The sequence below is a fragment of the Haliotis rubra genome, unplaced genomic scaffold, assembly GCF_003918875.1.
Source record: "Haliotis rubra isolate DU_JTF1 unplaced genomic scaffold, ASM391887v1 Scf66, whole genome shotgun sequence".
Taxonomy (NCBI): Eukaryota; Metazoa; Mollusca; class Gastropoda; order Lepetellida; family Haliotidae; genus Haliotis; species Haliotis rubra.
Window position 1 is genome coordinate 1,087,829 of NW_025767368.1, and position 25,013 is coordinate 1,112,841.

At 42.7% G+C, this 25,013-nt stretch overlaps 3 protein-coding genes across 3 annotated transcripts; 1 reads left to right on the forward strand and 2 right to left on the reverse strand.

Moving 5' to 3' along the window:
- Positions 1–2,010: 2,010 nt before the first annotated feature.
- Positions 2,011–6,544, reverse strand: LOC124257363 (WAP four-disulfide core domain protein 3-like). Its single transcript, XM_046691407.1, has 4 exons — positions 6,495–6,544; positions 4,979–5,066; positions 4,343–4,519; positions 2,011–3,218 (listed from the first exon to the last, which is right to left on the reverse strand). Exons 1-4 carry the CDS (start codon positions 6,540–6,542, stop codon positions 2,620–2,622), a joined length of 912 nt encoding a protein of 303 aa, XP_046547363.1. The 5' UTR covers positions 6,543–6,544; the 3' UTR covers positions 2,011–2,619.
- Positions 6,545–11,497: 4,953 nt separating this feature from the next.
- On the forward strand, positions 11,498–13,913 carry LOC124257423 (activator of basal transcription 1-like). Its single transcript, XM_046691473.1, has 2 exons — positions 11,498–11,765; positions 13,364–13,913. Exons 1-2 carry the CDS (start codon positions 11,513–11,515, stop codon positions 13,885–13,887), a joined length of 777 nt encoding a protein of 258 aa, XP_046547429.1. The 5' UTR covers positions 11,498–11,512; the 3' UTR covers positions 13,888–13,913.
- Positions 13,914–16,902: 2,989 nt separating this feature from the next.
- LOC124257358 lies at positions 16,903–24,167 on the reverse strand. The gene is made up of 3 exons (XM_046691402.1): positions 24,067–24,167; positions 20,635–20,858; positions 16,903–17,683 (listed from the first exon to the last, which is right to left on the reverse strand). The coding sequence occupies exons 1-3, from the start codon at positions 24,165–24,167 to the stop codon at positions 17,187–17,189; spliced, it is 822 nt and encodes a 273-aa protein (XP_046547358.1). The 3' UTR covers positions 16,903–17,186.
- Positions 24,168–25,013: the final 846 nt, after the last annotated feature.

Genomic DNA, 25,013 nt, shown 5'->3' on the forward strand with positions numbered 1-25,013 from the left:
GTGTGGTTTTAGAGACATTTTTGTGAACTGGTTAGCAAATGTTTGTAAAATATGTATATTCACGTGAATTTGTATGGTTCCAGAAACGTTTTAACAGTTTTCTCTGAACATTTGGTAATAATGTAGTTTTGCAAAATATTTCATAAAGGCTTCTGAAAAAAGTTTTATTGACGTGAATTTGTATGGTTACGGAAACATTTTAAGAACATTTTCTGTAAACATGTGGTTAAATTTTTTCAAAGAATACAATAGCCCAGATAACAATTATAAAACACAAAACATGTTGTGGCATAATGTTCTTGAATAACATTTAAAAAAGCATTTTAATATTGTTGTGAAATATTTTCATAATGTTCCGAAAACGTGTTTAGGAAATTATTTTTGGGAAACTATTTTGAAACCTTATGAAAATGTTATTTTCAATAGGTGGGTTTCAATCCAGAAAGGGTAAGGCGGAAGGAAAATAATGTGGTTCAGGGATTGTGAGACAGACTAAGCGCCTTCTTCCGAAAATAAATAATACTAATCAATAAAGTTAATATTTGTATCGTCCCGGCTCCAACATATTGCTCAAAGGCGCTTAGACGAAGGCAATTTTGAACAATTGGGTTTTCAGTTGTTTAAACTGGTCGAGGTTGACAATATCATGAATGTGTCGAGGAAGATGGTTCCAGAGCCAGGGGCCGGCTTTGGAGAAGGATTTGTCACCATAGTGTCTTTTCCTGGTCATAGGAACATCAAGTGCTCTTGATGAGCATTTAACTCTATACAAAAAAGGCACGTAAGAAAATGACCTAAAATGCTCTACGTTTGGATGTCGGTTTTCAGTTTAAGGTGAAGACGTCTATCGCGTTACCCATATTACCTGCCCCGTATACTTCTGAATCGAAGTGTGTGTGTCATAAAGCTGATACTGTTCATCAGCGTTCAAAATACCTGCCTGATCGACCGCCCGGGACGGGTTATTTTCAACACGGACTGCCAGATTCTCAAATTCACCTGCCCGACGGTCGGGTTAAACTTTAGACATGTAAATGAAGATATTTATCATATTTCAGGATAATAAATCACTATCAATTCACTCTTAAAAATAAATGATGAATTCCAATTGGATGATTAACTACGTCGTTTGTCAAACCTAAATTATTTGCGGGCAGGTAAGTTTTGGCCAGGGGTGGCAAGTTTTACACCCAATCAGCCCTGTGATCTGGCTGAAATGTTTGGGAGTTTCATACCCTCTGTTTATGTTACTTTACTCACATAAGACAGTTATAACTATTTTTAGTGTTGAGAAATAGCCTAATACAGTGTCCCAGTCACTGTGCCTAGCCACAGATCCATTACGTAGCCTCTGGCGACCAGCAGACGCTGCTTGCGACCAATCTGAATCCACGTTACAGAAAGTATAACATTAGGATAGTTTGCAATTTTCTCTGTACCGGATATAACCGTCTTCCCTTAACCCCACAAATACAGAGCACGTAGTTTGAATGCAAACAGTGATTTAAATGTATATTGCATTTAGCATACACCATCAAAGTGTTTGTAAAAGGTGCGCGTATGTCTGTAAGCCAGTTATATACGTAGTAATGAGGGCGTACCAATTTCAGTGTATAGGAACACGTTAAAACCAAAACAGTCATCGTGTAATTAGAGAATTGATTTACTGTTAATCTAAAATATGAGAGGAAAGTTGTGGTTAAATCTCAAAATTGAGAGGAAAGTTGTTTTAAATGACTTGATCATTTTTGTTGGAGTACGTATTGCTGGTGACAGCCGTAGACCTGCTTTTAGATAACTCTATGCAGTTCAAGGGATGTAGAACTCGTAAGGACGACATCCTGAAAGGGGTGGGGTGGGGATTGTCTTTGCGACAAGGTCATGTCCCATTTGTACGTTCTTAAAATTACGGTACACTAACGCCGAGCAGCCGCATATACGATGGAGGCCTTTCAGGGCAAAACATTTAACATACAAAACATTCCAAACATAATTCCATTCTAAAGACGATTTTTCTGCACACGTGTTTTATTGCATGATTGTGGATTGAAATACATATTTTTGGTGACCAGAGTAGGACCTGGATGGATCCTCCTAAATTACATGCCTAAATTACATTACACGTTTACATTACAACTTTGAGATACGACGTGTCCCTGTATTGCGTATATAATTATGTTTGAGATTGATCCACAAAGTTGGGCGGTCTTACAGCTACGTTTATCGTAAGTCTAAACGTTTACCATAGACTTAGACCTGTCGTAGCTCACCGAAGACATTGTGGATTCCTTCTGGTCCCTAATCTCTGCTAAAACTATTGGTGTTTAGTCGATATTCATATACATGTATTTCGTATTACAGAGTAGAAAACAAGTGGAGATCACAGGCGTTGTAGATGTCAACCGATGGGATTGGTGCAGATGTGGCTGCAGCCGTCGCTCCTCAGACAACACTTCTGGGTCATCGGGCAGTCGGAGTCCCTGGAACAGAAGCTGACACACATGGAGACCCCATACCCGCTTGGGTTGTCCCCAGGGGCGGGGCACTGGCCATGCTTACCCCTCACCTCGCGGGGCAGAGCATTCTGGCACTTCTTGCCGCAGACGGATTCACAACACTTCATGGTCCCTGGACACTGCACGTCCACCAGACACAGATCGAAACGAACGCTGCAGCTAACGGCGAGAGCTGAACGTCTGTCAATGGCGGGGCACACTCCAGGACGAGGGGTGGGGTACTGTTCGGCTCCCGACACTGTCTCCCGCAGTTTGTCGAGCAACATTTCAGACTTCCGGTACAGTCGGAGTCGTGCTCACATTGGTCACGTGAGAAACAGGGTTCGTTGTTGTAGTCTCGCGGACACGTGCCTGGTTTTGGTGGGAGAACCGGAGACTGACACGTCCAGCCACATCCATTGCTGCAACATTTTGTGCCGCTGGAACACTCGCTGTCAGACCGACACATCCTGATACACTCGCCAAATGTCTTCACTTTGGGACAGGTTCCAGGAGTGGCAGGCGATGACGGGGAGTTCGTCAAGGAGGCCGTGTTGCGGTGAGGAGGTTGCACTTGAGACGTTTCACTTTGAGGGACGACGCATGCGTGGCCACAACCATTAAAGCAGCACTTCTGACTGTCTACGCAGTCAATGTCTCGGCCACAGAAGTTGAAACAGATGCCGTACCCGGTTGACGCAGGACATGAACCGGGCTTCTTACCTTTAACAAATGGTGATTGACAGTTAGACAAAGGTATACGGTTCATACCGAGTGTGAAGACATAACTACATCAACTCTATATTATACTACGGGGGCGGTGGGGTAGCCTGGTGGTTAAAGCGTTCGCTCGTCACACCGAAGACCCGGGTTCGATTCCCACATGGGAACAATGTGTGAAGCCCATTTCTGGTGTCCCCCGCCGTGATATTTCTGGAATATTGCTAGAAGCGGCGTAAAACAATACTCACTCACTATATTATACTACCCTAAAGAGGTTAACACCCGATGTCATCCAACTATAAATAATCTCTCATGGCTGGTGGCCTGTCAATTATGGGCATTCCTTAACTTGTTTAGAGCAGTATTGTTATAAAATAGTATCTCGGATGGAATTCAAATGACAGTTTAAGATGTTTGTTGTGTGTTTAGGGCAATATCAGATTTATGGGGCTGCGGGTAGCCAAGCTTATAAGCATTCGTGCACGTCCGAGTCCCCGGACACTGAAGACATTGCTTTAAACGGTGGAAGAACCATGCTGATGTTCCAGGGCAGAAAAGGGCCGGGGCCAGATCCTTTTGTTGTGAGACCAGAATATTAAGGCAGCGTTCGAAATGCCTGCCTGCCCGACCGACCGGGGCGGGTTATTTTCAACACGGACTGCCAGATTCTCAAATTCACCTGCCCGACGGTCGGTTAAACTTTAGACATGTATATGAAGATATTTATCATATTTCAGGATAATAAATCATTATTAATTCACTCGTAAAAACAAATGATGAATTCCTATCGGATCATAAACTACGTCGGTTGTCAAACCTAAATTATTTGCGGGCAGGTAAGTTTTGGTCAGGGCTGTTAGCCCTGTGATCTGGGTGAATTTTTTTGGAGTTTCATACCCTGATTAAGGGTGGTTACAGGGTATGGTTTATATCGATGTGAGTCATCACAATGACGCGACGGCTAGGGTCGTTGTTCATGCAATCCAGGTTTTACTTTGTACAGGGTGATACAGAGGGAAAATAGCTGACTGCGGCGAAAAACACCATGCGGCGTACACATGACATCCTAGAGGTTGTATGACCTGAAATCGGTATCACGTTGCCAAAGGTTCCATTTTGCTTACTGTTGACTGACGCCGGTCCACCGGTCGGACAGCACCGCCCCTGGCTGCCGACAGATTCTGTGACACATCCCAGACCCCCGGGACAGGAATCAACCCCCTCTGTGCAAGTTTTCTCTTGGCCGAATGTGGTGATCAAGGGACTGCCTTCGACACATGGGTTGCTGGTCGTAGCTGGAGCTGAAACATTGGTCAAGGGAATATACAACTTTTGATTATATGTGGAGCTTATTTCATGGAACGGCTTAATAAATGGATTCCTTTAATGCATTGATGTAGGCTTTATAAAACAAATATATTGTTTGTTTGCAAAACGTACGTTCAATTATAGTAATGATGTGAGTTGGAAGGAAAGTACCAATTGGGCGATTTTTGAGGTCCTCCAGTCTCTTAGTAACAGTTGAAAGAAGGGTGAGTGTGTATGGTTTTACACCTTTTAGCAATATTCAAGCAATATTACTGTAGGGGACACCAGAAATGGGATCCATGTGGGGAATAAAACCCGTAGTGCTTTAACCGCAAGGCTCCCAAACCGCCCCAAGTAGCTTCCAACATGTATAACAAGGTACATAGTAGACCAATGAAGGTTCCCAATCGTTATCTGTTGAGTAGTCAGCATATCATTTGTCAACAATTTACCGGGAGTTGTACAGACTGGAACAACCGCGCACACTGGAGCGCATATTTCCACTAGTTTACAAACAGTCCCCTCTCTGCAAGATAACACCTGAAACGTAATGGCATGGAAATTATTACAAAGGTTTGGTTTGAAAATGACTGAAGGCCACATTGAATTTATGTTTTGCATTGGCGGAGCCGGGGATGGGTAGGTTCGAAACCACCCCACCCCAGGGGCGGATACACTTTTGAGAAAGGAGGGGTGCATACCACACTTCATTTCACGAGAGTTTCAATGGTCATTTAATAAAATGTCAGGACAAAAGGGAGGGTGTGCACACACCCCACCCCTCTGGATCCGCCTATGCAACCCACCCCTTTGAAAATTCCTGGATTCCTGGATGAGTCGCCTCTTACGACAAGCATTGGTTGCTGAAGACAAATTCAGCCCGGATCTTTACGGGTAATTACAAAGAGTATTCAAATACAAACACACAGATGTGGGCCATTGAGGTTTATCAGTATACATTACCAACATAAGGCAGGACAAAGTCGTCCAGTTCTTACAAAATGTAATCACGGTCAAGAACATAATGCTACATAGGGTGGGTATACCAATGATGTCATCAGCGATATAGAAGATTACCCATTGTTCTAAAGACAGGCTGTGACATCAACTATAGCCGATAGCAGTCGTAATATCTTGAATAAGCCTTTGTTATCTGAGGTAACATACTCCAGCGGCCAGGGAGTGAATTAGTGAACCAGGGCCTAGATTTTCGAAGCTCTCTTAGCGCTAAGATAGCCCTAAGTTAATTTTAATGTATGACACTTACGACTATCTTAGCGCTAAGAGAGCTTCGAAAATCTAGGCCCAGCCTCATATCAGGTATCGCAGCCTCATATCAGGTCATTTCTGGTGTCCCCCGCCGTGATATTGCTGGAATATTGCTAAAAGCGGCGTAAAACCATACGCACTCATATCAGGTATCGCAACTGTGTGCGCCTGACTACCTGACTACCAGGAGATAGCGTTATGGGTACCAGGTGAGGTGAGGTGAAATTGGGTTTAACGTCGTGCTTGAGAATATTTCGCTCATATGACGACGTGCATGTGTGTGTATGTGTATGTGCGGCTGCTTGTACTAGCCCAGACTGAAGCTGGTTTTATAGTGCTAGCCCACTGAATACCATGCCGCAGTGAAGCATGAATACCCCACTCAGACACATTATACTGACTCCGAGCCGACCAGTCCTTGTTGTACCCATTAATGCCGAGCGCCAGGCAGGGACCGACAAGTACCATATTTTAACGTGTTTTGGTATGACGCAGTCGGGGATCAGATCGAACCCGCGACCTTCCATACATATACAGCTCTGAGTCAATTAACAAACCAGCGCGACGGCCACGCTCTAACCACTACAACACGGAGGCGGTTTATGGAGAACCAGGTACATACATATCAGATTTATTACTTGGTCCCCACATATATATGTATATTATATATAGAAGACACTAACACCGACGTATTCCTACCTTACATGGGTCTGGAGCAGTTCTGACGTCATTCAGCAGCAACGCCATCAGAATCTGGAACAATTTCCGAGTGTGGAACTGTTAGTTTAGCGCTCTTGAAGACAGATTTAAATGCATGAGATGAGGTCAAATGGAGTTTAACGTTGCACTTGAATATTTCGCTCATATGACGACGTGCATGCGTGTGTATGTGTATGTGTGGCTGCTTGTACTAGCCCAGACTTAAGCTGGTTTTATAGTACTAGCCCACTGAGATACCATGCCGCAGTGAAGCATAAATATCCCTCACATTATACTGACTCCGAGCCGACCAGTCCTTGTTGTACCCATTAATGCCGAGCGCCAGGCAGGGACCAACAAGTACCATATTTTAACGTCTTTTTGTATGACGCGGTCGGGGTTCCAACCCGCGACCTTCCACTCTCCGGGCGGACGCTCTAACCACCACACCATGGAGGCGGTCGGATTTAAATGCGAATAATGACTATTGTTTAAGGTCGGTTTTTAGGGATATATGTAACCCATGTGTGTCAACTTTGTGTTCATGGAAAGCTACTAATTATGCGGAGAGCATTTAATTCATGGGACTCAATCATTCCATGACTATGGTCACTGTGCTGAAATCCTCCAGTAGATCATTGCACATTTACCTATCTCCTAACACAAGGGCATATCCATCCCTGGTGAGAAAAGTTTTCTCCAGGTACACGTAGACACCCTCTTCTATCCGTAAATGTAACACTAGCTTTAACAGGGAAGTAATTAGAGGGCTGTTTGTTTCTCTGGTAAAGGTAACACTAGCTTTAACAGGGAAGTAATTAGAGGGCTGTTTGTTTCTCTGGTAAAGGTAACACTAGCTTTAACAGGGAAGTAATTAGAGGGCTGTTTGTTTCTCTGGTAAAGGTAACACTAGCTTTAACAGGGAGTAATTAGAGGGCTGTTTGTTTCTCTGGTAAAGGTAACACTAGCTTTGACAGGGAAGTAATTAGAGGGCTGTTTGTTTCTCTGGTAAAGGTAACACTAGCTTTAACAGGGAAGTAATTAGAGGGCTGTTTGTTTCTCTGGTAAAGGTAACACTAGCCTTAAAGGGAAGTAATTAGAGGGCTGTTTGTTTCTCTGGTAAAGGTAACACTAAGCTTTAACAGGGGAGTAATTAGAGGGCTGTTTGTTTCTCTGGTAAAGGTAACACTAGCTTTAACAGGGAAGTAATTAGAGGGCTGTTTGTTTCTCTGGTAAAGGTAACACTAGCTTTAACAGGGAAGTAATTAGAGGGCTGTTTGTTTCTCTGGTAAAGGTAACACTAGCCTTAACAGGGAAGTAATTAGAGGGCTGTTTGTTTCTCTGGTAAAGGTAACACTAGCTTTAACAGGGAGTAATTAGAGGGCTGTTTGTTTCTCTGGTAAAGGTAACACTAGCTTTAACAGGGAAGTAATTAGAGGGCTGTTTGTTTCTCTGGTAAAGGTAACACTAGCTTTAGAGGGAGTAATTAGAGGGCTGTTTGTTTCTCTGGTAAAGGTAACACTAGCTTTAACAGGGGAGTAGTCTAGAGGGCTGTTTGTTTCTCTGGTAAAGGTAACACTAGCTTTAACAGGGAAGTAATTAGAGGGCTGTTTGTTTCTCTGGTAAAGGTAACACTAGCTTTAACAGGGAAGTAATTAGAGGGCTGTTTGTTTCTCTGGTAAAGGTAACACTAGCTTTAACAGGGAAGTAATTAGAGGGCTGTTTGTTTCTCTGGTAAAGGTAACACTAGCTTTAACAGGGGAGTAATTAGGAAGGGCTGTTTGTTTTTCTGGTAAAGGTAACACTAAGCTTTAACAGGGGAAGTAATTAGAGGGCTGTTTGTTTCTCTGGTAAAGGTAACACTAGCTTTAACAGGGAAGTAATTAGAGGGCTGTTTGTTTCTCTGGTAAAGGTAACACTAGCTTTAACAGGAAGTAATTAGAGGGCTGTTTGTTTCTCTGGTAAAAGGTAACACTAGCTTTGGACAGGAAGTAATTAGAGGAGCTGTTTATTTCTCTGGTAACGGTAACACTAGCTTTAACAGGGAAGTAATTAGAGGGCTGTTTGTTTCTCTGGTAAAGGTAACACTAAGCTTTAACAGGGGAGTAATTAGAGGGCTGTTTGTTTTCTGGTAAAGGTAACACTAGCTTTAACAGGGGAAGTAATTAGAGGGGCTGTTTGTTTCTCTGGTAAAGGTAACACTAGCTTTAACAGGGAAGTAATTAGAGGGAGCTGTTTGTTTCTCTGGTAAAGGTAACACTAGCTTTAACAGGGAAGTAATTAGAGGGCTGTTTGTTTCTCTGGTAAAGGTAACACTAGCTTTAACAGGGAAGTAATTAGAGGGCTGTTTGTTTCTCTGGTAAAGGTAACACTAGCTTTAACAGGGAAGTAATTAGAGGGCTGTTTGTTTCTCTGGTAAAGGTAACACTAGCTTTAACAGGGAAGTAATTAGAGGGCTGTTTGTTTCTCTAAGCACATTATCCTCCGTCCAGCGTATTGTCACCCCGAGCATCAAACAGCGGCGACATGGTCCCTACGGGTTCACATATCTTCACCTACAGTAAATGCCCTTTGTGTTATTGTATACCATACCCTACAGAGTTAAATACAATTTGTGAGACACACGTAGTCAGGATGAGTTACCTGTAGACTGTAAATGTAGCAAAGGATGCCACGCTAACAAGGTACACAATACCATGGATTCTGCTACCCGCGTAGAAACGCTGAGCTACCATTGAACACCCGCGGATTGCGGCCGTTGTCTAGCTAAAGTTTGCAGTTTGATGTAAACAATGATAAACAAATCGTTACCTGGTGAACAGGTTTCTACGTCTTCATGTAAGACAAGTGAAAGTGACCCCTAAATTCATACTCTGTCGAATTCATTCTGTCCATTCATTCGACTCTAACTACACCATGACATGTTTACGAATCTTTGTTCAAAACCTTGTGTACGAATCATTGTCGAACACTGTCTTATAGTATATAGTATTGTTGATTTCTCCATAGACTCATGCTTAGTCTCTGAATATATATAATTTTGATAGTAACAAACAAGCCCATTTAAATTGAAAAGGAGCCCTAGGGACACCAGAGATTCAGAACCTGAACCTGGGGAAATCTAGACTTGCTTCGTTTAGGGCTTTAGCACTGCAGGGAACGCTAGGCTGTACGGAAAATAATGTGGTTCAGGGACTGAGAGACAGACTAATTCCTGCATTGTACAAACTCGTGTTATCAACGCGTCCAGAGAACCAGCGTAACATTCAAAAGTTATAAAACCAGGCTTTATGTAAAATTAATTCGTACCCAACGAGATTCGTACCTATCGAAAACGGCCATGCATGTAACGCGTGTATAATTATACATATGTTTGAATTTTGGATATAACATTTTAGAATGAGTATGGTAGCGGGATTAAATAAATGAAACAATTTTCCCCAAAGTGCTGGCAACAAAAATACATCCTCAAGTGTTACAGTAAAAATAGTCCCGTTCATGGACATGTAGTTATAAGCGTATAATTTGAAGCTATGGGTGTAATATATTCCTAAACGTCACAGTCTCTATATACTGTATTACTTCTTGACCCACGTAGGGCACCTCCTCCCTGTACATCGGATGAAACAGAGCAGGGGCTGAACTTTCTAGAGAGCAGACACAAAAATGAAGAATGGAAAAGTCATCCGTGTTGTCGATATGGCTGAAATATTGCCCATGTGACATTAAATATTAACTCACTCACTCTATGGAGTCGCTAATTATGTATTAAACGAACTTGCCAAGATTGAGCTTCTCAACCTGCTTGGTTGAGTGGGTGATTCGATTCAATTCCCATGCATTAATAACCCCATATACTAACAAAGTTTAATCTGAAAGTATATTCTTTTACCTAGGCAGGTGAGTTAAACAACTGGTTTCCTATGCAAAGAGAAACATGTCGACGCACAGTTGATCCAAGTAAGCACAGTTTCAAATGAGAACTGTTCAGTTCTCGCACTGTTATCTTTTCTAAAATAATCCTCAACCCCCGACCTTTGTCAAAAGCAAAATAGCTATCAGAATCAACTTACGAAACAAAACTTTAGTGGCTGTGTGTCCTTGCTTCTGTTCATCATGCTGGTGTAGACCGCGAAAGTGGACCTGACCTGGTGTACTACCCCACATTACATGTCTGTGTGGATAATTTAAATATGTGTGACTGGGATTAAACTGACTGTTGATTTGATAAACTGATAATAGTGGTTTAACTGTTTTATTACCATGCTGGGGAGACAGTGTGAGAAGGGGTGGATCTGGGCCACCCTGCCGGTAAAGGGAGGGGGGTAATCTTACATCAGGGTCGCATGTTTAAGGGGTGGGGACGTATAGACTATTGGGTCGGCTTTCACGGATAATTTGTGCAGGTTCAGCACGTATTTCTTCCACGGCACTAAGTTGACAATATAATCCAACAACATGGTGATATACCAGCTTTATATCCCAATTTATTCGAGGCAGTGTGTAACAGGAGACCCTGCGAAGCGTAACACCCATAAAGTTCACAGTTAAACTACACGTCAGGCTTATAAATAACAGACTTTCGAAATATTTGACATGAATGAATTGTCTTCTTCCCCTGTGATATCGTCACACAATTACACTTTGAGGCAGAGTCATCTTTCATGTCGTAGAAAATGTGCATTTTAGCGGGGTGGCTTACATCAAGGAGCGTTATATAGACGTCCGGCTTATATATACAATATCATCAATGCAAACTTAAGAATAATTATAGGGGTGTGTTCAAAATAACCAAGATGCCCTTCTCTTTGCTTTGAAATATACATTATTGGATTGTCAGTTTTTCGTTCAAGTTTTTGTACTACGTATTATTTTGATAAAGTTATTATATTGATTATATCGACACGGGTATTTGCAGTTGAATACAAGTGTCCGGAAGACAAAATAATGTTCCCTCCATTCAAGCAACATCACGGGCAATGCCTGGTTCAGACACCTTATGATTTTCCGGATTTTATATGAATGCTCCACAGCAGCGCATGCCTCATTTGGGACTTCCAACGCTGCGAAGAGCTCCCAAGATGGCTTCCGACGAGGAACACGTTCAAGTTTCAGATGAGTCTGAATCAAAATCAAAGTCAAAAACAAAGAAACTAAAAGAACCTGGCATAATATACCTTAGCAGAATTCCAATGATGATGAACGTTACAACGATCCGAAGTATTTTCAGTCAGCATGGGGAAGTCGGGAAGATTTTCTTACAGCCAGACAGTAAGTACCATGGTTGTTCGGTATTCGTTCACAACCATGCTTCGACGGGATTTTGTTTGGTTTTCAGATAAGTAGAAGGTGATATATTTTGTTCTGAAGTACCAATCGATTTTCTTTCCAATGGCCCATTTGTGTAAGAGTTTCTCCCGTTTCCCCATCCCAAATAATATTTACAAGTTATTTAACAAAACCTAAACAACAATTACTAGAGAACTCACAAATAACTAAAAGCCCCAAAATTAATTACAATATATTGGGTCGAACCATGTTGCGATACCTATACCAGGCACAGTATTGTTACACAAAATATGGGGGAACGGAAGGAGCTCTTTCAAGTAAATCTACGAATGTTATTTTGGACCAGTGAAGTACAGACAGGACCACTAATTATTGTCCACTTAATGGTCCTGTGGTCTAGTGGGAAATTTTGAAAGGTTTCTTTCCCTGATAACTAAACAGGCTAGAATGCACTTTACCGGGCACAGCCCTCGCTGCTCCCTTTACGATCCTTAGGGTTAGGGTATGCCACCCTTTACGATCCTTAGGGTTAGGGTATGCCACCCTTTACGATCCTTAGGGATAGGCACCCTTTACGATCCTTAGGGTTAGGGGTTAGCATGGTTAGGGTTAGGGAACCCCAACAGCGCTATTTAAGCTGAAAAAGTGCGCCCGGTAAAGTGCAGTTCTCCCACTAAACATTACAGGGTCACACTAAAATTATATTTACGATCCTAATTCTTCGAAACAAGATTTTATAAGCTTCAGATCATGTAAGAAATGTTTAAGACTGGTTATTACCTTTAATGATATATGATGTCTCTTAACCAGTCACCAGAACTTCTCACATTTTGTGTACACTACTTAAATCCACCACCAGTGAATATATATGACTGTTGCATCTAGTGGAAATGTGTAAAATACAAACCACTTGTCAAAACTGGTATTTCATCAAATTGATTAAAAAGAAATCATCTGATTTTTGTTGGTCAGATAATAATATTTATAACATACCAAATCTGCACCATAAACATGATAAAGCATGTCTTTCAGTGGCATTTAGAAGTTGTACATTGATGTCCAAGATATTTTTATGGATTAAACTTCTTTTATAATTTCTCTCACGACGTTTCGAGACCAATCCAGGTCCCTTCATCAGGTGAACTGGCAGTTAGGACTATGACGTCGTCACTATGATGTCATAACTGAGTTATGACTTCACAATGCAAGTGACATCACAGTACACTAGGGAGAGTACTGTATAAGTGAGTTTGAAGAGTTCATAGTGACAATGTCATAGTCCTAACTGCCAGTTCATCTGATGAAGGGACCTGGAATGGTCTCGGAAACGTCGTGAGAGAAATTAAAAAAGAAGTTTAATCCATAAAAATATCTTGGACATGATAAAGCATGCTCAAAAGTGCTACATTAGTTTCTCAGTCAGTGGTGGAGTGTGCACTCAATTTTAATTCTCAGCAACTTAAGCAACTCCTACTGGGTACTGAAAGATAGCCTTGTAGCTCCTTTATGTAGCTCAGTTATGAGTAAAAATATCGTAACCTAACTGTCCCTGTAAGTTTCATTTGTTCTTTTTGTTGCAGCCAAAGGTCACAAGCGAGGGAAGAAAGTGAGGTGTTTCAGTGAAGGTTGGGTGGAGTTCGAAGACAAGAGGAAGGCAAAGAGAGTGGCAGCCAACCTCAACAACCAGCAGATAGGAGGCAAAAGGAAGAGTCCATGGTATGAAGAAATCTGGAATATCAAATATTTACATAAATTTAAATGGGCCCACCTCAATGAAAGACTTGCCTATGAGAAGGCAGTCCACGAACAAAGAATGAGGACAGAGATATCTCAGGTTAAACGTGAGGCTGACTTCCATAAACAGAATTTTGAAAAGAGTAGAATGTTGAAAGACATTGAGCAGAGGAAAAGGAAACAGGGAGAAAAGTTTGAGGTGCAGGATTTTAAATTCAAACTGAGAGACACAGAAGATGAGATTTTGGCAAAGAAACAAAAGCTTGGAAGTGGAAAGAAGCCAGAACGACTCAGTTCAAAAGCTGCAGGGTCAAGCAAGTCATTCCTTTCCAGTTTGTTCTCAGGTGGAGGCAAAATGAAAGATGACTAGGATGAATAAAACATGAATAAAACATCTTTGGTTTTGTCTTGTCACTAAAACTGATGTTTATGTTAAGTGCATGTAACAGAAAATGTAGTAGTACAATTTAACACATGACATTACCATTGCAGCCAGCTGGAGGGAAAGCATTGTCAGTCACACTTTCTTGTACGTGAATGATGGCGTAAATACTACTGAATTTGGAGTTAATACTATTGGGATAGGGGTGGGCATTTGCTCATCTTTTGCTGAAAACCTGGGTTCAATTTGTTCAAACACTGGGAGAATGTGTAAAGCCCAATTTTTAAACTTATCCTATCTCACGGTATGCACTTCTCTCTCTTGATTCGACACTGTGAGTGGAACAATGTAAACTTTTCCCTTAGGCCTCTCTTGTCCATCCACCCAAGCACTCCATACTACCCTCACTATAAGACAGCTAAGGCGGATGGACAAGAGAGGCCTAGGGAAAAAGTTTACAGCGTTCCACTCAGTGTCGAGTCAAGAGCGAGAAGTGCATACCGTGAGATAGGATAAGTATATAAATATACAATTTATATTAAGATTTTCAGTTTTGGGTCTCCCAACTGTTATATTGTGGGAATATTGCCAGAAGTGACGTAAAATGATCCCAGCCACTCCCTTCAGACCAACTCTCCACTAACCATTAGCGGATCACAAACCATTTGGTGGTATGTCATGCTTGCAGTTATAAGTGTACAAAAAATGAGGATTGGCTGGTCAAAATATTGTGACTTTTGCTGATTGTTGCTTGGTGTTCTCGAAAGTCATGAGAAGCTGGACGAACATGAATACATGACACGTTTGAACTTTTATGGATAACAACTTCTTTTATTCTTTATACGATGTTTCAGCAAGAATTAGCTCTGAAACATGTAAATAATAAAAAGAAGTTGTTCCCTATAAAACATGTCATGTGTTCATGATTTCTGCTTGTGACATTGCTACTATTGCTGTAAACTGCTGAGTGACTACTTTCAACCTAGGATGTTTTCTAGATTTCTTTAAAATAAAGGACAGAATCAAATGTGACATTGTCGCCTTCGAATGTCCAGTGTATAACATGACCATTCTATTTTGATAAATATCTGGAACCCATTGGACTCCAAAGCTCGAGACACAACCATCTCCATTGCTCAGATCTCTAACTTTGCACACAATGCTTCTTCCCTGTTGTTTGTTTTGATACATGTATATAAATGTGAAAAAGTCGTTTTTCCCAACCAGACCCCACATCAGGTTATGTCAGCCCATTATAGGTCATGTGTCCTGTTCCAGGTCATCACACCATCTACCAGTAGTACAGTTCAATCTTATAATGTAACAGGAAGTTTGCCACAATGGCCACGATAATTTGTATCTGGAGCTTAGTCTTGTATCAGGAATCCTATATTCCAGTATGGTGTTATATTAGTAGCTGTGTTTACGTATATATAGACCAGTTATCACTACAAGCGTGCCACCTTGGTACAACTGATTGCTATTGTCGGATAGCATAGCTTGACGAGTCATCTTGAGATTTCCCTCGACCCTGTTATTTCTATTGCGAAGACGCTATTGTTGGAATGTGATTATAATGCTTAAACAAATATGAGTCAAAGTAAGAAGTTTATATGTATATTTCAATTATCAACTTACACTCGCATCAAAGCTCATATCGAGGTTATATCCCAGTGGTTGGTGTAAATCCAGGTGGCTTGGTCGATCACGACTAGTGGAAATATATTAATGAAATTTTGAATAAAATTAAACAATGTCGTACAAGCATAAGTCAATATATGGGAGAAACATTTATTTACAACAAGCATGTTAAATGACACGAGTAGATTAACACAGATCACATGATACCCGACCCTTGATTCAACATCAAGGGTGATGCCCGGTGATGAATTGCAAAACGTTACGTCGTACATCATAAAGTGTGGTTAGTGTCCGGTAAGGGAGACACAATACTGTGTATTTTACACAGTTGGTAATAGAAAGTCACTGTCCCGATCCGGAAGCCGAATTTCCGGTTAAATGAGGGATTTTATGTTTATTTCGAGTCACGTAAATGCGAGGTTTCCAGATATCAGGGGGCCGTATAAGCGAGGTTCCACTGTATTCCTTTCTAATAGCAACGCTGGGTTTATACTCAGCTTTGTAAATCTTTGATAAATTGTCTCATAAATTCACAAGTGTGTAGTGCAGTGAAATGCTAACTCATCTATATTGTAATAACTTATCGATGAAACAAAAATCTGGCCATCCTCCTGCAACCACGACAAGAGTATTTTACGTGAGCTTCAATTACTTCTCGTATCAAAGATGTAACAGTAGGCTGAGAGGGAAATGACCTTGTACAGCACAGCGACATGAGATTCCCCCTCCTTCATATCCATCTATATTCCTGCTGTCTGTAAATTGTGTATGGGCAAGGCGCACAGGTCGTGACATCATGAGCAATGCCGGGTGTCAGGCTTACATTCAAATCGCCTGATTATGCATAGGAACCGTCCCATCTCATCAATCGGCTGTATGGACTTGTCACTGCGTCACATGGCCATTTAACACCATGCGGACAAGTAAAATGCTAAGACATTTATTGTAAAATACTATTTGGTACAAATGCTATCTACAGTACTTTGGGTATCTCAAACTCCTATTTTGATGAGGGTATTTATATTCTCTCTCTCTCTCTATCTCTTTCTCCCCCGATTCGCTTGATATACCAATGTAAATATGACTATCCCAATAAACAATTGAGTAGTATAATTTAGTTCAGCCACCTTATACCCCCTCTTATATGATGGAATGCGGAGCCATTAATTACACTGTCAGAGTAAACAATGTTTGTGACGTTGATACTGATTTAATTGCTCTGGTCTGATCGCCTCTGAAACAATACAATACAAACATGGGTTATCTGAACCTGAGTCAGTTTGGAACAGCCATTTTGTATAGTAGCTCACTAGATGTATCCAAATGAGTCCTGTGGCTCTAGGTGAGAGGAGAACCGGGACTGATACAGCTGGTAGTCCTACCACAATTGGTGAAGTAAACGAGCATGAGATTTGTTCACACAGATCAATAATCATGGCCGTGCCATATGGGGAATTCAAACCCAGGACCAACAGATCCTGGTACAGCAGTAAGGGACGCAACTGTGCACTGCAAATTGCGACGCTGGGACGCCCGTATGTTCTCCATAGGACTGATCGTTGAACACACACCACTGTAATGAAATCCACAAGAATAATCTCCCCGATGAAGCACCATATTTGGGTCACATGGATAATTTGAAAACATCACAACATGTCCGGGAAGGAACATGAAGGTAATTCGTCTGTTTGCATGGAACTTAGCTCCCCTGTGAACACAAGGTCACGGGTCTCCCCTCCACCGTCTAGGTCTGGTTTGTCTGGCAACGACCCCATGCCGGACAACATCACTGACCGCGACCCTTGCCCGGGCAACTGTGATTCTTGCTCGAAGTCAGGCCTTCCAGGTAACCGTGTCGTCTGTTCGTACGCAGGTTGCCCTGGCAACTGTGCGTGCTCTCTTTGAAGCCGCCTCACTTTCTGTTTCTCATTTTTCCACCATATTTTCAACCTAGCCGGGGTAATTTTGGGTCTTTCCTGGCGTGTATGACCTTTGTTGAGTTCGTTTGCATAAAACCGTAATTTCTCGGCAGAAGGTGTCTTGCAGGATTTAAACCACGTCTTCAGAAGAGGAATCTCCAGATCGGGATGAAACGTCAACCGAGTGTCCTTTGGGACACCCTTCGTGTCCAGGGATGGGAAATCTGTAAATACACACAACAATCCGACAAAGGAACATTGATAGTACAACCAGTGTGTATTGATTTCCGAAAGTATGTGTTCCTAAGAAAAGCAAGATTAATGGATGTCAACTTATGTATTGTGAATAATTTGCATTCCACTTCTTAATGCCCTTCAAAGATTTGAGCGTGTATTCCGTTGGATAATTGAGACTGGTTATTCTCTTCCATTGACGTATAATATATTTACTTGATCTGAGTCGAATCTTCTGTTGCCTGTCGTAACCTAATAGCATTTTTGAATTGGGTAAGCTACAAAAAGTGTTTTGCCACAGACGTTTTTACCGCCCCTAACTGCATTGCAAAAAAGAAAAGATTTCCTAAACGCCCTTTTCTCATTAGCAGCAGGAGCTCTGTACTTCTACACAGAAGACATAATTCAAAATTACCATATTGTTTTCAGTTTCAACAAAGTTTGTCAATGCGCTTTCCTGTGCCTTGATTTGGATTGCCTGGTTTATTAACATGCCACTGAGGTGTTGGCTCCTCCACTGAGATGTTCGGCTACTACACTAAGGTGTTGGCTACTACACTAAGGTGTTGGCTACTACACCGAGATGTTTAGGCTACTACATGCAGGTGTTGGCTGCGACACACCAATGTGTTGGCTACTACACTGAGGTGTTGGCTCCTCCACTGAGGTGTTCGGCTACTACGCAGGCTGAGGTGTTGAGCTACTACACCAAGGTGTTCAGCTACTACACCAAGGTGTTCAGCTACTACACTGAGGTGTTGGCTACTACACCAAGGTTTTCGGCTACAACACCAAGGTGTTGGCTACTACACCGAGGTGTTGGACTACTACACTGGGTGTTCTTGCTACTATGCTGAGGTGTTGGCTACTACACCGAGATGTTCAGCTACTACACCAAGGTGTTCAGCTTACTACACCAAGGTGTTCAGCTACTACACTGAGGTGTTGGCTACTACACCAAGGTTTTCGGCTACAACACCAAGGTGTTGGCTACTACACTGGAGGTGTTGGCTCCTCCACTGAGGGTGTTCGGCTACTATGCTGAGGTGTTGGCTACTACACGGAGAGATGTTCAACTACTACACCAAGGTTTTCAGCTACTACACCAAGGTGTTCGGCTACTACACCGAGGTGTTGGCTACTACACCGAGGTGTTGGCTACTACACGGAGGTGTTTGGCTACTACACCGAGGTGTTCAACTACTACACTGAGATGTTCGGCTACTACCGCGGAGGTGTTTGGCTTCTACTCAGGTGTTCAGCTACTACTTCGATGTCAGCTACTACACCGAGGTGTTTGGCTACTACACCAAGGTTGTCAGCTACTACACTGAGGTGTTGGCTACTACACTGAGGTGTTGGCTACCACACTGAGGTGTTGGCTACTACTATACGGAGGTGTTGGCTACTACACTGAGGTGTTGACTACTACACTGAGGTTGGCTACTATACGGAGGTGTTGGCTACTACACTGAGGTGTCTGCTACTACACTGAGGTGTTGACTACTACACTGAGGTGTTGGCTACTATACGGAGGTGTTGGCTACTACACTGGAGGTGTTGCTGCTACACACGGAGGTGTTGGCTACTACACTGAGGTGTTGGCTACTATACGGAGGTGTTGGCTACTACACTACATACGGAGTGGAGGTGTTGGCTACTACACTGAGGTGTTGGCTACTACACTGAGGTGGCTACTATACGGAGGTGTTGGCTACTACACTGAGGTGTTGGCTACTACACTGAGGTGTTGACTACTACACTGAGGTGTTGGCTACTACACTGAGGTGTTGGCTAGGTGTTGGCTACTACACTGAGGTGTTGGCTACTACTGAGGTGGTTGGCTACTACACGGAGGTGTTGGCTACTACACTTACTACACTGAGGTGTTGGCTACTACACACGGAGGTGTTGGCTACTACACTGAGGTTGGCTACTACACGGAGGTGTTGGCTACTACACTGAGGTGTTGACTACTACACTGAGGTGTTGACTACTACACTGAGGTGTTGGCTACTACACTGAGGTGTTGGCTACTACACTGGAGGTGTTGACTACTACACTGAGGTTGGCTACTACACTGAGGTGTTGACTACTACACTGAGGTTGGCTACTATACGGAGGTGTTGGCTACTACACGGAGGTGTTGCCTACTACACTGAGGTTGGCTACTATACGGAGGTGTTGGCTACTACACTGAGGTGTTGACTACTACACTGAGGTGTTGGCTACTATACGGAGGTGTTGGCTACTACACTGAGGTGTTGACTACTACACTGAGGTTGGCTACTACACGGAGGTGTTGGCTACTACACTGAGGTGTCTGCTACTACACTGAGGTGTTGCTACTACACTGACTACTACACTGAGGTGTTGGCTACTACACTGAGGTGTTGGCTACTACACTGAGGTGTTGGCTACTACACTGAGGTGTTGGCTACTACACTGAGGTGTTGGCTACTACACTGAGGTGTCTGTTGGCTGCTACTACACTACACTGGAGGTGTTGGGCTACTACACTGAGGTGTCTACTACACAGGGGTGTCTACTGCACGGAGGTGTTGGCTACTACACTGAGGTGTCTGCTACTACACGGAGGTGTTGGCTACTACACTGAGGTGTCTGGCTACTACACGGAGGTGTTGGCTACTACACTGAGGTGTCTGCTACTACACTGAGGTGTTGGCTACTACACTGAGGTGTTGGCTACTACACGGAGGTGTTGGCTACTACACTGAGGTGTCTGCTACTACACTGAGGTGTTGGCTACTACACTGAGGTGTCTGCTACTACACAGAGGTGTTTGCTACTACACTGAGGTGTCTGCTACTACACAGAGAGGTGTTGGCTACTACACAGAGGTGTTTGGTTACTACACTGAGGTATTAGGTCCAGTGGGATCGGTTTCGTGTGACCTCGCGCGCTTCCGTTTAATGCTTACCTGCTGCCTGTTTCGTGTAACGCCGATACCACTCGCCGAACTCCTCACACTTGTCGCTGCTTAACTTGTTGATGTACTTGCCGTTAGCGATGTTGGATATCATTGACTGACAAAGGGGAGATAACTTCGCAAGCGTCGATTGGTTGATTTCCTTCAAGAGCGAGAGAACAGCACAGCGCACATTATGGTCGTTCCAGTCCTTTGTCGTTTTCGGGTCAGGACCTCTGTCAAAACAAGAAACTGCATCAACCCGCATTTGGAATAGCGGCACAGCAAGAGGCCATATTAAACGAGAACATATCACACAGTCGTGGATCAAAACAAGGGCGAGACCTTCTTAAGCAACAGTGGTTGGGTCACTGTCAAAACAAGGAGCTGTTTCAAACAATGTTTTTGCACTGTCAAAAACAAAGAACAATTCATGAAACAGTGGTTGGTATAGGAGCAACCAAGCAGCCAACTCATTGGTGGGAGGACATACAAAATAAGGAACTTTGTCAAACAAGAGTTATCAGGAGATGGCACATTCCCCGATCTGGCGCACTTCGGCCTTATGACCCTCCATGCAAAATTCGGCGGAGAAAACAAAATGGTTGTTGGCATTTCTAAAACCATCAAAAGACACCAGTTCTTTAAAGCAAGTTTCCCAAGGAAATATTAAATGGTTGGTTTGTGTTTAACGCCGCACTCAACAATATTCCAGCTATATGGCAGCGGCCTGTAAATAAGCGAGTCTGGAATAGACAATCCAGTGATCAACAGCACGAGTATCGATCTACGCAATTGGGAATCGATGACATGTGTCAACCAAGTCAGCGAGCCTGACCACCCGATCCCGTTAGCCGCCCTTTATAGCAAGCATGGTTTGCCGAAGATCAGTTCTAACCCGGATCTTCACGAGTACTAAACGGACGGAGGACGGACATGCTGATTACTACTTTATCTACCGGGGTGATAACAATATAGGGTCAAAAACAAGAACCTACTTCAAGCAATGGACGATTATTTACAATATGCGTGGTCCTATACGTTGAGTGCGGCTTGGAAACAACAGACATAACCTAACACTGGTGACTATGAGTGAGTGAGTGAGTTTGGTTTAACGCCGCTTTTAGCAATATTCCAGCAATATCACGGCGGAGGGACACCAGAAATGAGCTTCACACATTGTACCCATGTGGGGAATCGAACCCGGGTCTTCGGCGTGACGAGCGAACGCTTTAACCACTAGGCTACCCTGCCGCCTCCTGGTTACTATGGTTTTACCTGAGTCAGCATATTCAAAACAGGAACTTTTAACAGTATTTTGCCTTAGTAAGCAGTTGTCGTCGATCACTTGCACACTTGTAACATGATATACGTTAGTGTATACATCCTATATCCCTCTCCAATTGACCTTGCTTTTTGGACGAATATAGATATATTATCACATGCCATGTCAGTTACATCCTATATCCCTCTCCAACTGACCTTGCTTTTTGGACGAAATATAGATATATTATCACATGCCATGTCATTATATCCCGTGTTACCTCTTGACCCAGTAGACAAGTTCCGTAGTGTGACACATTTTACGCCATTCCATTTTACTTGTTATGATTACATCGAAGCATGAATTATTTTGAATTTTGCAGCATGAATCGTGTTTAACAATGAATACCTTCTCTTATTTTCTTTGTCCTATATTTTCGGAAATGAACAAGGGTTTGTTCTTCAAGGTTAATACGTACCACTTGTAACAGATGCTGTTTAGGGGGAGCGTTTGTACATCATGTGACACATGTTCAACTTAAATACCCCATATTTGCCTCCTCATATTACTATCAGTTACAAGTTAATGATAGTCTCTCTAGGTCACATACTGACATATAAAGATCACTCTGTGGCGACACAATTCAATCTGGGGAGGCAAACCTTTGATGGGTTCGAATCCCCGTGGGTCCTTATTATGTTTCTAGGTTTGTTATCATGATCTGTATGACTTCGAACTGTTCTCCTACACAATAAACTTCACAGTGAAGTAAGCCAAGCTCACTCACTCATAAGAGATCACATGATAGTGACGTGAATAGGAGTGGGTTTGTAAAGGTGTGTGTGTGTGTGTGTGTGTGTGTGTGTGTGTGTGTGTAATAAAAGGGCTTTACCCGGTATAATGGGGTAGCCTGGTGGTTAAAGCGTTGGCTCGTCGTGCCGAAGACCGGGTTCAATTACCCACATGGGTACAATGTGTGAAGCCCATTTCTGGTGTCCCCGTGATATTGCTGGAATATTGCTAAAAGCGGCGTAAACCTAAACTCACTCACTCACTCACTGTACATGGTATACCCTTGTGGTGAATCGATGGTCATATCTCAGCTATATATTATCATGTATAAATGCCAATGTTTGCTTCTACTCGAATGTGTTTTACACACGTACGTCAGGATACGTCAGTTTTAAGATACCACATCAATCCATTATCATGTATAAAGGTCAACGTTTCCTTCCACTCGAATGTGTTTTACACACATACGTCAGAATACGTCAGTTTCTCAAAGTGCATTTCATGCATAAGGTCAACGTTTCGTTCCACTCAATGTGTTTTACACACATACGTCAAGAAATACGTTATTGTCCTCAAAGTGTTTTGAAAAAGCGTCCTTCGTTCAAAAATGGGATAATTTCAGTGTATATGAAAAGGATTTTTTTGTGTTTAATGGACATACTGGACATAACTGTCCTGTGCTGTGGTCTAATATATAACCTCTTTTACGCTTTTCTTTTTCCTTCAGACCCACCCACCCAATACCCCCCAAAAAATACCCCCACCCACCCCCACCCTGAAAAAGATAAAAACGAAAACAAACAAACAGAAGACAAGAAGAAAAAAACAACACAAGTCAAACAAAAGTCCTCGTCCCCCAACGGATTTAAACAGTCCGTCCTTAAAACAAAATACAGAGATTAAGGAGGACTACATATCACAACTAATAACTCTTCTCATGAGATGATATAACATAGTGATTAAGCCCTTGTGGCGGAGATCTGCAGATGTTAAATTAGCCGAGAATAAGATTCTCTGGCTGCAGGGAACACAGACGAGAAAGCCGTGATAAGTCTAGGACGTCCTGATTGTCGATGGGGGACTGTTGTGTCAAAGCGCAGTTTGAAATTGGCCAGCTGTATAAGGGCGGTTTGTAAATACGCACGTCTGGGTCTGCCAAAGTGAGCATGGTTTTATGGCTAATTTATCATGATTCCTGCAACATCTCTGCGGGGGACACCTGAAATGGGCTTCACACATTGTACCCGTGTGGGGAACAGAACCCGCATGTTTGATGTCACATGAAGCATCTTGTAGTCACTGACATTAACAACAATTAGTCCTAGGACACGAGCCGCCATATAGCTGGACTATTGCTGAGTGCGGCGTTAAACAACAAACCAACTAACCTAGGACACGAACTGACGAGCCAGATCACGTAATGGCCACCCAGTCTTCTTTTGTCGACTCCGGATTGAGTATGAAAGAAGAAATGGACACGGGGGTTCATTGACGTTTACGCATGTCCACAATAATGACATGCGCAGATTGACGTAACCTATCTGGATAAGGACAGACTTTATGGATGAACAACTTCTTTATTCAGGTGATGTAACGTTTCGATATAGATTACTGTATCGTTGTCAAGCAGGATACAATAATCTGTATCGAAACGTCGCATCACCTGACATTGTTCATCCATAAAGTTTGTCCTTATCTGAGTCTCCAACTTCTAAAAATGCCACTCACAGAAGCTGTAACCTATTTGATCGAACGCAATGGTGCCAACCCCTCCTCTAGGCATCTTGCATACCACTTGCGTTCCAGTTTAATAAGTCGTGGCTTATATCAGTGTACACAGCTAGTACAAGAGAATTCAACTGGGTTTCTATTGATTTGTTACTCTTTGGAAGAATATATGGCGGAAAAAAAATTCCAAGCTGAAATATTGGCATACGCGAATAAGATAACCATCCAACTTTCATGGCATCCATCGTACTGCATAACGACATCCGCCAGCTTGGCATCCGGCACACCAAAAGGGTTTGGCTCCTTCACGTACCTCTAAAGCTAAGAACGACGCAGACAGCAAAGAGTTTGGCTCCCTCAGGTATTATTTAAAGCTAAGAACGACACAGACAGCAAAGGGTTTGGCTCCCTCAGGTATTATTTAAAGCTAAGAACGACACAGACAGCAAAGAGTTTGGCTCCCTCACGTTTTCTCTAAAGCTAAGAACGACACAGACAGCAAAGAGTTTGGCTCCCTCAGGTATTATTTAAAGCTAAGAACGACACAGACAGCAAAGGGTTTGGCTCCCTCACGTATTCTCTAAAGCTAAGAACGACACAGACAGCA

Bases quoted from the DNA above. Each gene is read 5' to 3' on its own strand.
- LOC124257358 (XM_046691402.1), bottom strand. From the start codon at position 24,167: ATGAACCCCCGTGTCCATTTCTTCTTTCATACTCAATCCGGAGTCGAC. The intron at 20,859-24,066 runs GTTAGTTGGTTT...TTGTTTTGACAG, and splicing joins CTCGTCAGTTCGTGTCCTAG to AGGTCCTGACCCGAAAACGA. The intron at 17,684-20,634 runs GTAAGCATTAAA...GTGTATTTACAG, and splicing joins TTACACGAAACAGGCAGCAG to ATTTCCCATCCCTGGACACG.
- LOC124257363 (XM_046691407.1), bottom strand. From the start codon at position 6,542: ATGGCGTTGCTGCTGAATGACGTCAGAACTGCTCCAGACCCATGTAAG. The intron at 5,067-6,494 runs GTAGGAATACGT...ATTACGTTTCAG, and splicing joins CTGCTCCAGACCCATGTAAG to GTGTTATCTTGCAGAGAGGG. The intron at 3,219-4,342 runs GTAAGCAAAATG...CATTTGTTAAAG, and splicing joins TGGACCGGCGTCAGTCAACA to GTAAGAAGCCCGGTTCATGT.
- LOC124257423 (XM_046691473.1), top strand. From the start codon at position 11,513: ATGAATGCTCCACAGCAGCGCATGCCTCATTTGGGACTTCCAACGCTG. The intron at 11,766-13,363 runs GTAAGTACCATG...TTTTTGTTGCAG, and splicing joins GATTTTCTTACAGCCAGACA to CCAAAGGTCACAAGCGAGGG.